This window comes from Coregonus clupeaformis, chromosome 18 (genome assembly GCF_020615455.1).
Source record: "Coregonus clupeaformis isolate EN_2021a chromosome 18, ASM2061545v1, whole genome shotgun sequence".
In the NCBI taxonomy this organism is placed as follows: domain Eukaryota; kingdom Metazoa; phylum Chordata; class Actinopteri; order Salmoniformes; family Salmonidae; genus Coregonus; species Coregonus clupeaformis.
Window position 1 is genome coordinate 52083839 of NC_059209.1, and position 14526 is coordinate 52098364.

At 44.7% G+C, this 14526-nt stretch overlaps 1 protein-coding gene across 1 annotated transcript in view; it reads left to right on the forward strand.

Moving 5' to 3' along the window:
• Nucleotides 1-14526, forward strand: part of LOC121573873 (ATPase MORC2A-like) — a 39115-nt gene that overhangs the window by 21088 nt on the left and 3501 nt on the right. The window contains exons 16-21 of the mRNA XM_041886244.2: nt 10186-10314; nt 10704-10809; nt 10898-11117; nt 11870-12136; nt 12351-12611; nt 13820-13877. Of these exons, the coding sequence (XP_041742178.2) occupies nt 10186-10314; nt 10704-10809; nt 10898-11117; nt 11870-12136; nt 12351-12611; nt 13820-13877 (1041 nt within the window). The remainder of the gene's footprint in view (nt 1-10185; nt 10315-10703; nt 10810-10897; nt 11118-11869; nt 12137-12350; nt 12612-13819; nt 13878-14526) is intronic.

The window sequence follows — 14526 nt, forward strand, 5'->3', positions numbered from 1 at the left end:
TAGGGCATATCTCTAGTCTAGCAACAGATACTGCAGTTTTGGCAAGTCGGTTAGGACATCTACTTTGTGCATGACACAAGTAATTTTTCCAACAGTTGTTTACAGACAGATTATTTCGCTTATAATTCACTTTATCACAATTCCAGTGGGTCAGAAGTTTACATACACTAATTTGACTGTGCCTTTAAACAGCTTGGAAAATTCCAGAAAATGATGTCATGGCTTTATAAGCTTCTGATAGGCTAATTGACATAATTTGAGTCAATTGGAGGTGTACCTGTGGATTTATTTCAAGGCCTACCTTCAAACTCAGTGCCTCTTTGCTTGACATCATTGGAAAATCAAAAGAAATCAGCCAAGACCTCAGAAAAAATGTTGTAGACCTCCACAAGTCTGGTTCATCCTTGGGAGCAATTTCCAAACGCCTGAAGGTGCCACGTTCATCTGTACAAACAATAGTACGCAAGTATTATACAATGAGACCACGCAGTCGCATCTCCTAGAGATGAGCGTACTTTGGTGCGAAAAGTGGAAATCAATCCCAGAACAACAGCAAAGGACCTTGTGAAGATGCTGGAGGAAACAGGTACAAAAGTATCTAAACTGTTTACAAAAACAATATAAAAGCAACAAATATACATTCAAAAATATATAAAAATGTCTTATCAAACACAAACTTGGTTACACACGTGTCCTTCACTAAAAAAGGTGCAAAAATAGAAATAAGCTGAACTATTTACAAATGGCATTCGTGTTCGTTTTACATCCCAGGTGTAGATGATTAGATTTCACTCACCATAGCTTGTGCATGTCGTGATAGTCTTTGGAGCAGTCCCTCTCTGCCAGGAAACAAAATGCGAACTGGCATTTCGGACAGAATATCTTGCATTTCACCCTTTTTTCCCCCCCTGTGTTTTGTGCAATGCTTGCAGTTCTTCCTTTTGTCTTTTGGCATGTGTGTTGGATAGTGGCGCTCACCTTGAGTGGGGGGTCTTGTGATGGTTGTGAGGTTGCTATGGGCCCCCAATTCAGCCATTTCCAACACTAGCTGCTCTCGGAAGGTCAACTGGGAGAGAGGGGTTTGACCTTTTGCTTTGGCCATCTGCTTGTGGAGAATGAAAGCATTTTACTGTAGCAATGTCCAGAAAGTGGTAAAAAAAAGTCTTATACAACTTCCTGGTCTTGTGGAGGACCTGGTAGTAGCCTATCAGAGCATCAGATAGGTCGACACCCCCCATGCTGGCATTGCAGTCCTTCACAGAAACTGGAATGGGGACATTCTTCCTCACCCATGCCCCATTGGCATTTTTCACCCTCCTTGAGACATGGTCGTTATTGAATACCTTATGCTGTGTGGTGAGCATGGTTACTTCCCTAGTGTCCTTCCATTTCACAAAAAGCAGCTTGTTAGTCCTGATCCAACGTATAGTCCCCCTCTCCGCTGTCTTTGTCATGTCGTTTACCTTGGTCTTGGGGAAACCGATTATGTTAGGGGCTTGTGGCACCATTCATCCTATTTTCTTTTTCAAGAGGTCTATGAAAACCATGGAACTAGTATAAAAATTGTCCACAAAGAGGTTGTACCCACTGCCAAGTAAGGGGAAGTCCATAAGCTGCATGACAGAGTAATAACTAAGGCCGTTCCCAGTAGGTGTGATTGCCTTGCCTTCATAGATGAAAAAGTGCCACGTGTAGGCAGAGGCTGAATCAGCTAGCACAAAGAGCTTGTATCCCCATTTGGTCGGCTTATTTTTCATATATTGCTTCAAGCCAATTCAAGCCTTTGAGGCAACCATGCGCTCATCTATAGATAGATTTTGAGCAGGCTGGAAGTAAGTTTTGCATGCCTCCACCATGTCATGGTAAAGGGGCTTGACTCTTGCAAGACGATCAAACCCTGCAGTCCCCTTCTTCTGGGCATTCTCCTGATCCTTTTGTGGGTCACTCATGTGAAGAGTAGTACGGTTGATGGCCAAGAATCGGTTTTCACTCATGATGGAGGTGTGGAACTCGAACAGATAGAGTGGGGACTTGCTCCAGTTGTCAACTAGTCTTGATACCTTTACCAGTCCCATGTAAATTACCAAGGAAATGTAGTTGAGCATGTCACCCATGGTGACAGGTTTCGAGGACATCTTCCTTCCCCCCTGCTGCTTCTTGCCCCCATACTTGTTGGTATGACTAATTAGTGTTCCCAGTACAGAGGTGGTAAAGTAGAGCTGAAACAGCTGTAAGGGGTGTATGTTTCATCACTAACCAACTGTGGGACTTCAGGTCGTTTGGGTTTAAACCTAAATTGTTCTGGCTCCTCATCTTCAAGGACCGTATGCCATCTGTCCTCAGTTTCATCTCCCTCTGTTGTGCTGCTTCCACTGCCTCTCCCTCTTCTCTGTTGAGGCCTAGATCTCCTCCCTGCCCCCGCACCTCCAGATGAACTTGCAGAGAGGGGAGTGGTGCCAGGGCCTGCAGTGGGGGTGGTTGAAGAGGAGTGGGGCGTTGTCGAGTGGTGGATGTAGAACCATCAGACGGGGTGATTGACATGGCAGTGGGGGGTGAATACCTTGACCGGCGGGGGCGCTTGTTGGGGAGGGGTGGCTCCCAAACGTCATCATCCTAATCCACTCTGTGCTGTATAAAATAAAGGGATATATTGTTGTAAGACACAGAATTACAGATGACACAATTTACAAAACGACATTACTGTAAAGTAAAAACACCAAGCCTAAACTTTATCTATACAGTGACTCACATACAGTTGTAGTCGGAAGTTTACATACACCTTAGCCAAATACATTTAAACTCAGTTTTTCACAATTCCTGACATTTAATCCTAGTAAAAATTCCCTGTCTTAGGTCAGTTAGAATCACCACTTTATTGTAAGAATGTGAAATGTCAGAATAATAGTAGAGAGAAGGAATTTTCTTTCATCACATTCCCAGTGGGTCAGAAGTTTACATACACGCAATTAGTATTTGGTAGCATTGCCTTTAAATTGTTTAACTTGGGTCAAACGTTTCGGGTAGCCTTCCACAAGCTTCCCACAATAAGTTGGGTGAATTTTGGCCCATTCCTCCTGACAGAGCTGCTGTAACTGAGTCAGGATTGTAGGCCTCCTTGCTCGCACACGCTTTTTTAGTTCTGCCCACACATTTTCTATAGGATTGAGGTCAGGGCTTTGTGATGGCCACTCCAATACCTTGACTTTGTTGTCCTTAAGCCATTTTGCCACAACTTTGGAAGTATGCTTGGGGTCATTGTCCATTTGGAAGACCAATTTGCGACCAAGCTTTAACTTCCTGACTGATGTATTGAGATGTTGCTTCAATATATCCACATAATTTTCCTTCCTCATGATGCCATCTATTTTGTGAAGTGCACAAGACCCTTCTGCAGCAAAGCACCCCCACAGCATGATGCTTCCACCCCTGTGCTTCACGGTTGGGATGGTGTTCATCGGCTTGCAAGCACGCCTTTTTCTTCCAAACATAACAATGGTCATTATGGCCAAACAGTTATATTTGTGTTTCATCAGACCAGAGGACATTTCTCCAAAAAGTACAATCTTTGTCCCCATGTGCAGTTGCAAACCGTAGTCTGGCTATGGTGGTCCTCTGTAGCTCAGCTGGTAGAGCACGGCGCTTGTAACGCCAAGGTAGTGGGTTCGATCCCCGGGACCACCCATACATAAAAAATGTATGCACGCATGACTGTAAGTCGCTTTGGATAAAAGCGTCTGCTAAATGGCTTATTATTATTATTATTATTATGGCGGTTTTGGAGCAGTGGCTTCTTCCTTGCTGAGCGGCCTTTCAGGTTATGTCGATATAGGACTCGTTTTACTGTGGATATAGATAATTTTGTACCTGTTTCCTCCAGCATCTTCACAAGGTCCTTTGCTGTTGTTCTGGGATTGATTTGCACTTTTCGCACCAAAGTACGTTCATCTCTAGGAGACAGAATGCGGCTCCTTCCTGAGCGGTATGACAGCTGCGTGGTCCCATGGTGTTTATAGTTGTGTACTATTGTTTGTACAGATGAACGTGGTACCTTCAGGCGTTTGGAAATTGCTCCCAAAGATGAACCAGACTTGTGGAGGTCTACAATTCTTTTTCTGAGGTCTCGGCTGATTTCTTTTGATTTTCCCATGATGTCAAGCAAAGAGGCACTGAGTTTGAAGGTAGGCCTTGAAATACATCCACAGGTACACATACAATTGACTCAAATGATGTAAATTAGCCTATCAGAAGCTTCTAAAGCCATGACATCATTTTCTGGAATTTTCCAAACTGTTTAAAGGCACAGTCAACTTAGTGTATGTAAACTTCTAACCCACTGGCATTGTGATACAGTGCATTATAAGTGAAATAATCTGTCTGTAAACAATTGTTGGAAAAATTACTTGTGTCATGCACAAAGTAGATGTCCTAACTGACTTGCCAAAACTATAGTTTGTTAACATGAAATTTGTGGAGTGGTTGAAAAACAAGTTTTAATGACTCCAACCTAAGTGTATGTAAACTTCTGACTTCAACTGTAGGTGTGAAGCACACACACAATGCAAACAGTAACACTTTGGGGACAAAGGCAGAGGTTAGAACCACAAATTAACAATGGCCATGAGAGTTTAGTGGCCTCTCCAAAGTTACAAGGATGAAACTTAGAACAGCAAACAGTGAACTAATATGAAACCTAGACAATAATTACTTTGGAATTATATACAGTGGGGAAAAAAAGTATTTAGTCAGCCACCAATTGTGCAAGTTCTCCCACTTAAAAAGATGAGAGAGGCCTGTAATTTTCATCATAGGTACACGTCAACTATGACAGACAAAATGAGGAAAAAAAATCCAGAAAATCACATTGTAGGATTTTTTATGAATTTATTTGCAAATTATGGTGGAAAATAAGTATTTGGTCAATAACAAAAGTTTCTCAATACTTTGTTATATACCCTTTGTTGGCAATGACACAGGTCAAACGTTTTCTGTAAGTCTTCACAAGGTTTTCACACACTGTTGCTGGTATTTTGGCCTATTCCTCCATGCAGATCTCCTCTAGAGCAGTGATGTTTTGGGGCTGTCGCTGGGCAACACGGACTTTCAACTCCCTCCAAAGATTTTCTATGGGGTTGAGATCTGGAGACTGGCTAGGCCACTACAGGACCTTGAAATGCTTCTTACGAAGCCACTCCTTCATTGCCCGGGCGGTGTGTTTGGGATCATTGTCATGCAGAAAGACCCAGCCACATTTCATCTTCAATGCCCTTGCTGATGGAAGGAGGTTTTCACTCAAAATCTCACGATACATGGCCCCATTCATTCTTTCCTTTACACGGATCAGTCGTCCTGGTCCCTTTGCAGAAAAACAGCCCCAAAGCATGATGTTTCCACCCCCATGCTTCACAGTAGGTATGGTGTTCTTTGGATGCAACTCAGCATTCTTTGTCCTCCAAACACGACGAGTTGAGTTTTTACCAAAAAGTTATATTTTGGTTTCATCTGACCATATGACATTCTCCCAATCCTCTTCTGGATCATCCAAATGCGCTCTAGCAAACGTCAGACGGGCCTGGACATGTACTGGCTTAAGCAGGGGGACACGTCTTGCACTGCAGGATTTGAGTCCCTGGCGGCGTAGTGTGTTACTGATGGTAGGCTTTGTTACTTTGGTCCCAGCTCTCTGCAGGTCATTCACTAGGTCCCCCCGTGTGGTTCTGGGATTTTTGCTCACCGTTCTTGTGATCATTTTGACCCCACAGGGTGAGATCTTGCGTGGAGCCCCAGATTGAGGGAGATTATCAGTGGTCTTGTATGTCTTCCATTTCCTAATAATTGCTCCCACAGTTGATTTCTTCAAACCAAGCTGCTTACCTATTGCAGATTCAGTCTTCCCAGCCTGGTGCAGGTCTACAATTTTGTTTCTGGTGTCCTTTGACAGCTCTTTGGTCTTGGCCATAGTGCAGTTTGGAGTGTGACTGTTTGAGGTTGTGGACAGGTGTCTTTCATACTGATAACAAGTTCAAACAGGTGCCATTAATACAGGTAACGAGTGGAGGACAGAGGAGCCTCTTAAAGAAGAAGTTACAGGTCTGTGAGAGCCAGAAATCTTGCTTGTTTGTAGGTGACCAAATACTTATTTTCCACCATAATTTGCAAATAAATTCATTAAAAATCCTACAATGTGATTTTCTGGATTTTTTTTCCTCAATTTGTCTGTCATAGTTGACGTGTACCTATGATGAAAATTACAGGCCTCTCTCATCTTTTTAAGTGGGAGAACTTGCACAATTGGTGGCTGACTAAATACTTTTTTTCCCCACTGTAACATTGAAATTCCTTGTTACATAGGCCTATGCAAACTAAATCCAAAGCACAAAAAGCAGACAACTTCATATAGTAAAATAGTTCTCATCTATATTACATTTACATTTTAGTCATTTAGCAGACGCTCTTATCCAGAGCGACTTACAGTTAGTGAGTGCATACATTATTTTTTTTCCCATTTTTCATACTAGCCCCCCGTGGGAATCGAACCCACAACCCTGGCGTTGCAAACACCATGCTCTACCAACTGAGCTACATCCCATATTATTCGTAGCCGTCTATTTACCACGACAAACCGATGCACTCAACGAGCTGTATAAGGCCATAAGCAAACAAGAAAATGCTCATCCAGAAGCGGCGCTCCTAGTGGCCGGGGACTTTAATGCAGAGAATCTTAAATCCGTTTTACCTCATTTCTACCAGCATGTCACGTGCAACCAGAGGAAAAAAGACTAGACCTCCTTTACTCCACACACAGAGACGCATACAAAGCTCTCCCTCGCCCTCCATTTGGCAAATCTGACCATAATTATATCCTCCTGATTCCTGCTTACAAGCAAAAACTAAAGCAGGAAGTACCAGTGACTTGCTCAATACGGAAGTGGTCATATGACGTGGATGCTACGCTGCAGGACTGTTTTGCTAGCACAGACTGGAATATGTTCCGGGATTCATCCAATGGCATTGAGGAGTATACCACCTAATTCATCGGTTTCATCAATAAGTGCATCGACGACGTCGTCCCCACAGTGACCGTATGTACATATCCCAACCAGAAGCCATGGATTACAGGTAACATCTGCATCGGGCTAAAGGCTAGAGCTGCCGCTTTCAAGGAGCGGGACACTAATCCAGACACTTATGAGAAATCCAGCTATGCCCTCAGATGAACCATCAAACAGGCAAAGCGTCAATACAGTACTAAGATTGAATCCTACTACGCCGGCTCTGATGCTCGTCGGCTGTGGCAGGGCTTGCAAACTGTTACAGACTACAAAGGGAAACCCAGCCGCGAGCTGCCCAGTGACGCGAGACTACCAGACGAGCTAAATGCCTTTTTATGCTCGCTCGAGGCAAGCAACACTGAAGCATGCATGAGCGCACCAGCATGCATGATCATGTTCTCCGTAGCCGATGTCAGCAAGACCTTTAAACAGGTCAACATTCACAAAGCCAAGGGGCCAGATGGATTACCAGGACGTGTACTCAGAGCATGCGCGGACCAACTGGCAAGTGTCTTCACTGACATTTTCAAGCTCTCCCTGACAGTCTAATACCTACATGTTTCAAAAAGACCACCATAGTCCCTGTGCCCAAGAAAGGGAAGGTAACCTGCCTTAATGATTACCGCCCCGTAGCACTCACGTCAGTACCCAAGAAGTGCTTTGAAAGGCTGGTCATGGCTCACATCAACACCATCATGCCGGAAACCCTAGACCCACTCCAATTTGCATACCGCCCCAACAGATCCACAGATTACACAATTTCAATCGCACTCCACACTGCCCTTTCCCACCTGGACAAAAGGAACACCCATGTGAGAATGCTGTTCATTGGCTACAGCTCAGCGTTCAACACCATAGTGCCCACAAAGCTCATCACTAAGCTAAAGACCCTGGGACTAAACACCTCCCTCTGCAACTGGATCCTGGACTTCCTGACGGGCCGCCCCCAGGTGGTAAGGGTAGGCAACAACACATCTGCCATGCTGATCCTCAACACTGGGGCCCCTCAGGGGTGTGTGCTTAGTCCCCTCCTGTACTGCCTGTTCACCCACGACTGCGTGGCCAAGCACGACTCCAACACCATCATTAAGTTTGCTGACGACACAACAGTGGTAGACCTGATCACCAACAACGATGAGACAGCCTATAGGGAGGAGGTCAGAGACCTGGCAGTGTGGTTCCAGGACAACAACCTCTCCCTCAATGTGAGCAAGACAAAGGAGCTGATCGTGGACTATAGGAAAAGGAGGGCCGAACAGGCCCCCATTAACATCGACAGGGCTGTAGTGGAGCGGGTCGAGAGTTTCAAGTTCCTTGGTGTCCACATCACCAACAAACTATCATGGTCCAAACACACCAAGACAGTCGTGAAGAGGGCACGACAACACCTTTACCCCCTCAGGAGACTGAAAAGATTTGGCATGGGTCACCAGATCCTCAAGTTCTACAGCTGCACCATCAAGAGCATCCTGACCGGTTGCATCAGAGGAAGGCCCAAAAAATTGTCAGACTCCAGTCACCCAAGTCATAGACTGTTCTCTCTACTACCGCATGGCAAACGGTACCGGAGCGCCAAGTCTAGGTCCTAAAAGCTCCTTAACAGTTTCTACCCCCAAGCCATAAGACTGCTGAACAATTAATTAAATGGCTACCCGGACTATTTACATTGACACATCCCCCCCCTTTTTTTTTTACACTGCTGCTACGCGCTGTTTATTATGTATGCATAGTCACTTTACCCCTAGCTACATGTACAAATTACCTCGACTAACCTGTTTTTTTTCACCTTTATTTAACCAGGTAAGCCAGTTGAGAACAAGTTCTCATTTACAACTGCGACCTGGCCAAGATAGAGCAAAGCAGTGCGATAAAAACAACAACACGGTTACATATGGGGTAAACAAAACATAAAGTCAAAAATACAACAGAAAATATATATACAGTGTGTGTGTGAATGTAGTAAGTTATGGAGGTTAGGCAATAAATAGGCCATAGTGCAAAATAGTTACAATTTCGTATTAACACTGGAATGATAGATGTGCAAAAGATGATGTGCAAATGGGATACTGGGGTGCAAATTAGGAAAATAAATAACAATATGGGGATGAGGTAGTTGGGTGGGCTAATTTCAGAATGGCTGTGTACAGATGCAGTGATCGGTAAGCTGCTCTGACAACTGATGCTTAAAGTTAGTGAGGGAGATACGAGTCTCCAGCTTCAGAGATTTTTGCAGTTCGTTCCAGTCATTGGCAGCAGAGAACTTTATTCCCAAGTGGCGCAGTGGTCAAAGGCACTTCATCGCAGTGCTAGCTGTGCCGCTAGAGATCCTGGTTCGAATCCAGGCTCTGTCGTAGCCGGCCGCGACCGGGAGACCCATGGGGTGGCGCACAATTGGCCCAGCGTCGTCCAGAGTAGGGGAGGGAATGGCCGACAGGGATGTAGCTCTGTTGGTAGAGCATGGCGTTTGCTAATGACCGTGTCGATTTTTGTTTTATTAATCATTAAAGTTACTATTTCTGTTTGAAGCATTGGATTTTGCAATCACATACATTATTTTGGGTATGTGTGCCCATGAAAACTGTTTTCACACCGTAACATAGGGAGATACGAAATGTTACGAGCTTACAGTACACTTCCGAGATCTCCATACAAAAAAAGAGTCCGACAGTAATATCCAGGAATTTCACAGGATAAAGGTCAATGTGTAATTCAATTGTTAAATGCTTAGGATATGTTGTAACAACAAACAACAGTATCATAAATGTAAGGAAAGAAAGTTAGTGTTTTATGTCACACGATTTTTTCCAAATCTGTGGAGACTCCAATTATGAGGAAGGGTTTAAACAGACGTTTTGATTCAACTCATGAATTATATTGAATGTATCTGTGTTCCCCCTTTATATCTAAATGTATTCACATGGGGGAAAAAATTGCAAATTATTATTAATGACTTTGTAACAGCTCCAAACAGAAGCTGAAATGCTCACTGGTACCCTAGTTTATAGAAAAACCCAGTTATGCGGTTGTATCGTTTCTGCGATATCCCTAGTTCATATGACTGGCATGTTTCTGCTTTTCCCTCTTTTAGCTCAGAAGGGCATAGTGAAGTTCTAACCTGTGTGTGTATGTGCTTTAGCTCAGAAGGGCATAGTGAAGTTCTGGGATGAGTTTGGGTACCTGTCTGCCAGCTGGTCCTCGCTCCCCTCGCCAGAGCAGAGGTACAAGAGACGCCGCGCCATGGAGATACCCCTCACGATACAGTGTGGTGAGTTTTACACTCACACATACACAGAGATACTGCTCACTCTTAACGTGCAAGTTTGTGCAAGAGAGACTCACATGAACATACGTGTGCATTACATTTTCTGGACAAAATAGGGAAATTCCACGTCCCTGATCTGTACTATACAGAAATACATAATTATGGATATGAATGTCATTCTATTCATGGTGATGTATCCTAAATAGGTACACAAAGGTAGAAATAAATAAAATCTCAGTATGAAAATGTATGCACTCACTAACTGTAAGTCGCTCTGGATAAGAGCGTCTGCTAAAATGACTTAAATGTAAAATGTAAATGTGTTGAGTCACACACACACACACGAACAAACCCAAACAAACAAGCTTGTCTCTCTCCCTCGCTATCTGTAGATAAGTGTCTGAAGTGGAGGACTCTGCCATTCCAGATGGATGCGGTGGATAAACGTTACCCAGACAGCTGGGTGTGTCTGATGAACCCTGACAGCACTCAGGACAGGTACACACACACCGACACACACACTGACACACACACACACCTGCAGGGACACCAAATATATCACCAATATCTTGTTTGTGTGTTGTAGGTGTGACGCGGCGGAGCAAAAACAGAACCTTCCATGTGGAGTTCTGAAGAAGGACAGGCAGACGGCCGAGGACAAACAGAAAGAACTGACAGAGAAGATCAGACAGCAGCAGGAGAAACTAGAGGCTCTGCAGAAAACCAGCACCATCAGATCCGCTGCAGATGTGAAGAAGTTACCTCTGGACGTCAGCATGAGACCCATGAATGAGAGTTCCTCCCAGGTACCCACACACAGTCACACATACTCACCCTTTACAGGTAAACACACACACACACAGTCACACATACTCCCCCTCTACAGGGAAACACACACACACTACAGTCATACAGACATACTTGGTAGTGAGTGTTGCAACCGAGGACAAACGATTTTTACGTCCTACGCGCCTCAGCGCTCGGCGGTCCCATTCTGTGAGCTAGTGTGGCCTAACACTTGGCGGCTGAGCCATTGTTGCTCCTAGACGTTTCCACTTCACAATAACAGCACTTACAGTTGACCGGGGCAGTTTAGCAGGGCAGAAATTTGACGAACTGACTTGTTGAAAGGTGGCATCCTATGACGGTGCTACGTTGAAAGTCACTGAGCTCTTTAGTACGGACCATTCTACTGCCAATGTTTGTCTATGGAGATTGCATGGATGTGTGCCTGATTTTATACACGTGTCAGCAACGGGTGTGGCTGAAATAGCTGAATCCACTAATTTGAAGGGGTGCCCACATACTTTTGGCCATGTAGTGTATTTCTCTATTATGCATGAGAATACTTAAAAGCAAAATCACTTGGAGCTGATTTTCTTGTGTTTTTACAGTCTTCTGTCCAACAATGTTCTTAACTCAGGGGCCAAATAAAATCACCCGTGGGCCAAATTCGGCCTTCTGGCTGCCAGTTGGGGAACCCTGCTTTACCGGTTACACACACACAGTGTCTCCCTGATATCTGAATATAATGTCTCCTGTTCTCTCTGTCTCCTAGGGAACCAGGTCGTCAGACCGTGTGTCACGCCCTCGCTCCCCCCCTCTCCCTGCCCTCCTCAAGAACGCCCCCAGCCAGCCCCCCGCCCTCAACCGCAAACCCACCAATTCCCCTCGACCGACCACCCGGCCTGCTGCCCCTCCCCCGGCCCCCAGAGTCGACCAATCTAGAGCTGCAGCGAAGCAGTCACCCCCTCCAGCAAAGCCCGCCCCCAAAGCTCCAGCCAAAGTCCCCGCCAAACCCACCCCTCCAAGCCGTAGCTCACGGGTTAGTGTGTTGTGTTTTAAGCTGTCCTTTATCAAATCTTATGGTATATGTTAATGGTTGAAGCAGATATTTTAAAATGTATGCACTCACTAACTGTAAGTCGCTCTGGATAAGAGCGTCTGCTAAATGACTAAAATGTAAATGCAATAATCTATCAACTGTTAATATCTATGGTCCCTTAGCAGTAGCAGTAATATCTGTGGTGTTTCTACAGACTCCAGCCAAATTGTCTCCTGCCAAAGCAACCACACCTGCTAGCAGCCAGCGCAAGAGAGTGATAGAGCAGGAGGAGAGTGAGGAGGAGGAGGAGGAGGAGGAGGAGGAGGAGGAAAAAGAGGAGGAAGACGAGGACGACAGCGAGGATGACCGTGGGGAGGAGGAGCCTCAGCCCAAGAAATCCAAGATGGCAGCTGCAGTGGGGAATCGTGGGAAAGCTGTTAAGAAAGCTCCACTCAAACGGGGAAAAGTGACGGAGGTACAGTCTTTCTCACTCAATCTCTCTCACACACACACACACTTTCACTGCTCAGACTATCACACTGTCAATCTATAGAATATTTCTATACAACATATTAGACAGACAGAGGGAAGTACTGAATTTGTTAGACGAGAGGGAACGGATAAATGCAGTCAAGGACAAATAAAGGGAAAAGGTGATGTTTAGAGGAAGAGGACAGGCAGAAAAATGTCCCCTTAAGATGAGTCAGGACGGAGAGGTGTTGGGTACGGAGAGATGTTTGGGACGGAGAGATGTTGGGGACGGAGAGATGTTGGGGACGGAGAGATGTTGGGGACGGAGAGATGATGGGGACGGAGAGATGTTGGGGACGGAGTAGGGAAAAGCTCTTTTGGAGGAAGAAAAAGACTAGGGTTATTTTGAAAGAGGAGAGGTGCTGTATGAAGAACAAGTCTGACACATGGAGTGGTCCAGAAGTCAGGCCACTGTACTGTTGACCCAGAGGTCATGTGATGTCATCGACCCCGCAGGTCCATACCCCCCCACCCATCACCAAACCCCCGCCGCCTGAGAAGAGGAGCGCTATCATAGCAACACTGCTGCCCCCCGCAACACCACCCCCGGCCAAACCCATCCCAACCCCCCCTAGCGCCAAGGTACCCATCAGCCACGGAGAAAGAGGCTACACTTGCCTTCTCTACTCATAATGGAATCGTCTCTATCCTTCTCTCTTCACTCTAATCATAATAGAATGGATACTACCCTCTCATAATTGTACCCTAAATGGAATGGGTCCTGTCTATCTCTTAACTCTACTCTTAATAGAATGGATCTTATCCTTGTCTCCTAACTCTACTGTAAATGGAGTTGGTCCTGTCTGTCTCCTAACTCTACTGTAAATAGAGATGGTCCTGTCTGTCTCCTAATTCTACTGTAAATGGAGTTGGTCCTGTCTGTCTCCTAACTCTACTGTAAATGGAGTTGGTCCTGTCTGTCTCCTAATTCTACTGTAAATGGAGTTGGTCCTGTCTGTCTCCTAATTCTACTGTAAATGGAGTTGGTCCTGTCTGTCTCCTAACTCTACTGTAAATGGAGTTGGTTGTATGCTGCTCCCCTGCTCCTTTTTTTCTCACAGTACAATAACACACCACTCTTCCTGGTATTTCCTTTCACACACTTACTGTTAGACAGTTTGAACATTGTGTTTTCTGTGTGTGTGTTTTTAGGTGACAGACAGCACAGAGAACGAGGACCCAGAAAATGAACTGAAGAATGCTCAGAAAGGTGATTTATTCCATTCTTGATGATAGTTCCAGCCATACATTCTGATTGGCCAACAAGATTTCCGATTAGCAATAGGTCCACACAGGAAAGTGACAGTTTCACCTAATATCACAGAAGCAATCTTTCCCCATTGAAAGCAGTTCAGCCAAGCCTGAATTTAACAATAATGACACACATAATTTACAGTGGGGAAAAAAAGTATTTAGTCAGCCACCAATTGTGCAAGTTCTCCCACTTAAAAAGATGAGAGAGGCCTGTAATTTTCATCATAGGTACACGTCAACTATGACAGACAAATTGACAAAAGAAATTCCAGAAAATCATATTGTAGGATTTTTAATGAATTTATTTGCAAATTATGGTGGAAAATAAGTATTTGGTCACCTACAAACAAGCAAGATTTCTGACTCTCACAGACCTGTAACTTCTTCTTTAAGAGGCTCCTCTGTCCTCCACTCGTTACCTGTATTAATGGCACCTGTTTGAACTTGTTATCAGTATAAAAGACACCTGTCCACAACCTCAAACAGTCACACTCCAAACTCCACTATGGCCAAGACCAAAGAACTGTCAAAGGACACCAGAAACAAAATTGTAGACCTGCACCAGGCTGGGAAGACTGAATCTGCAATAGGTAAGCAGCTTGGTT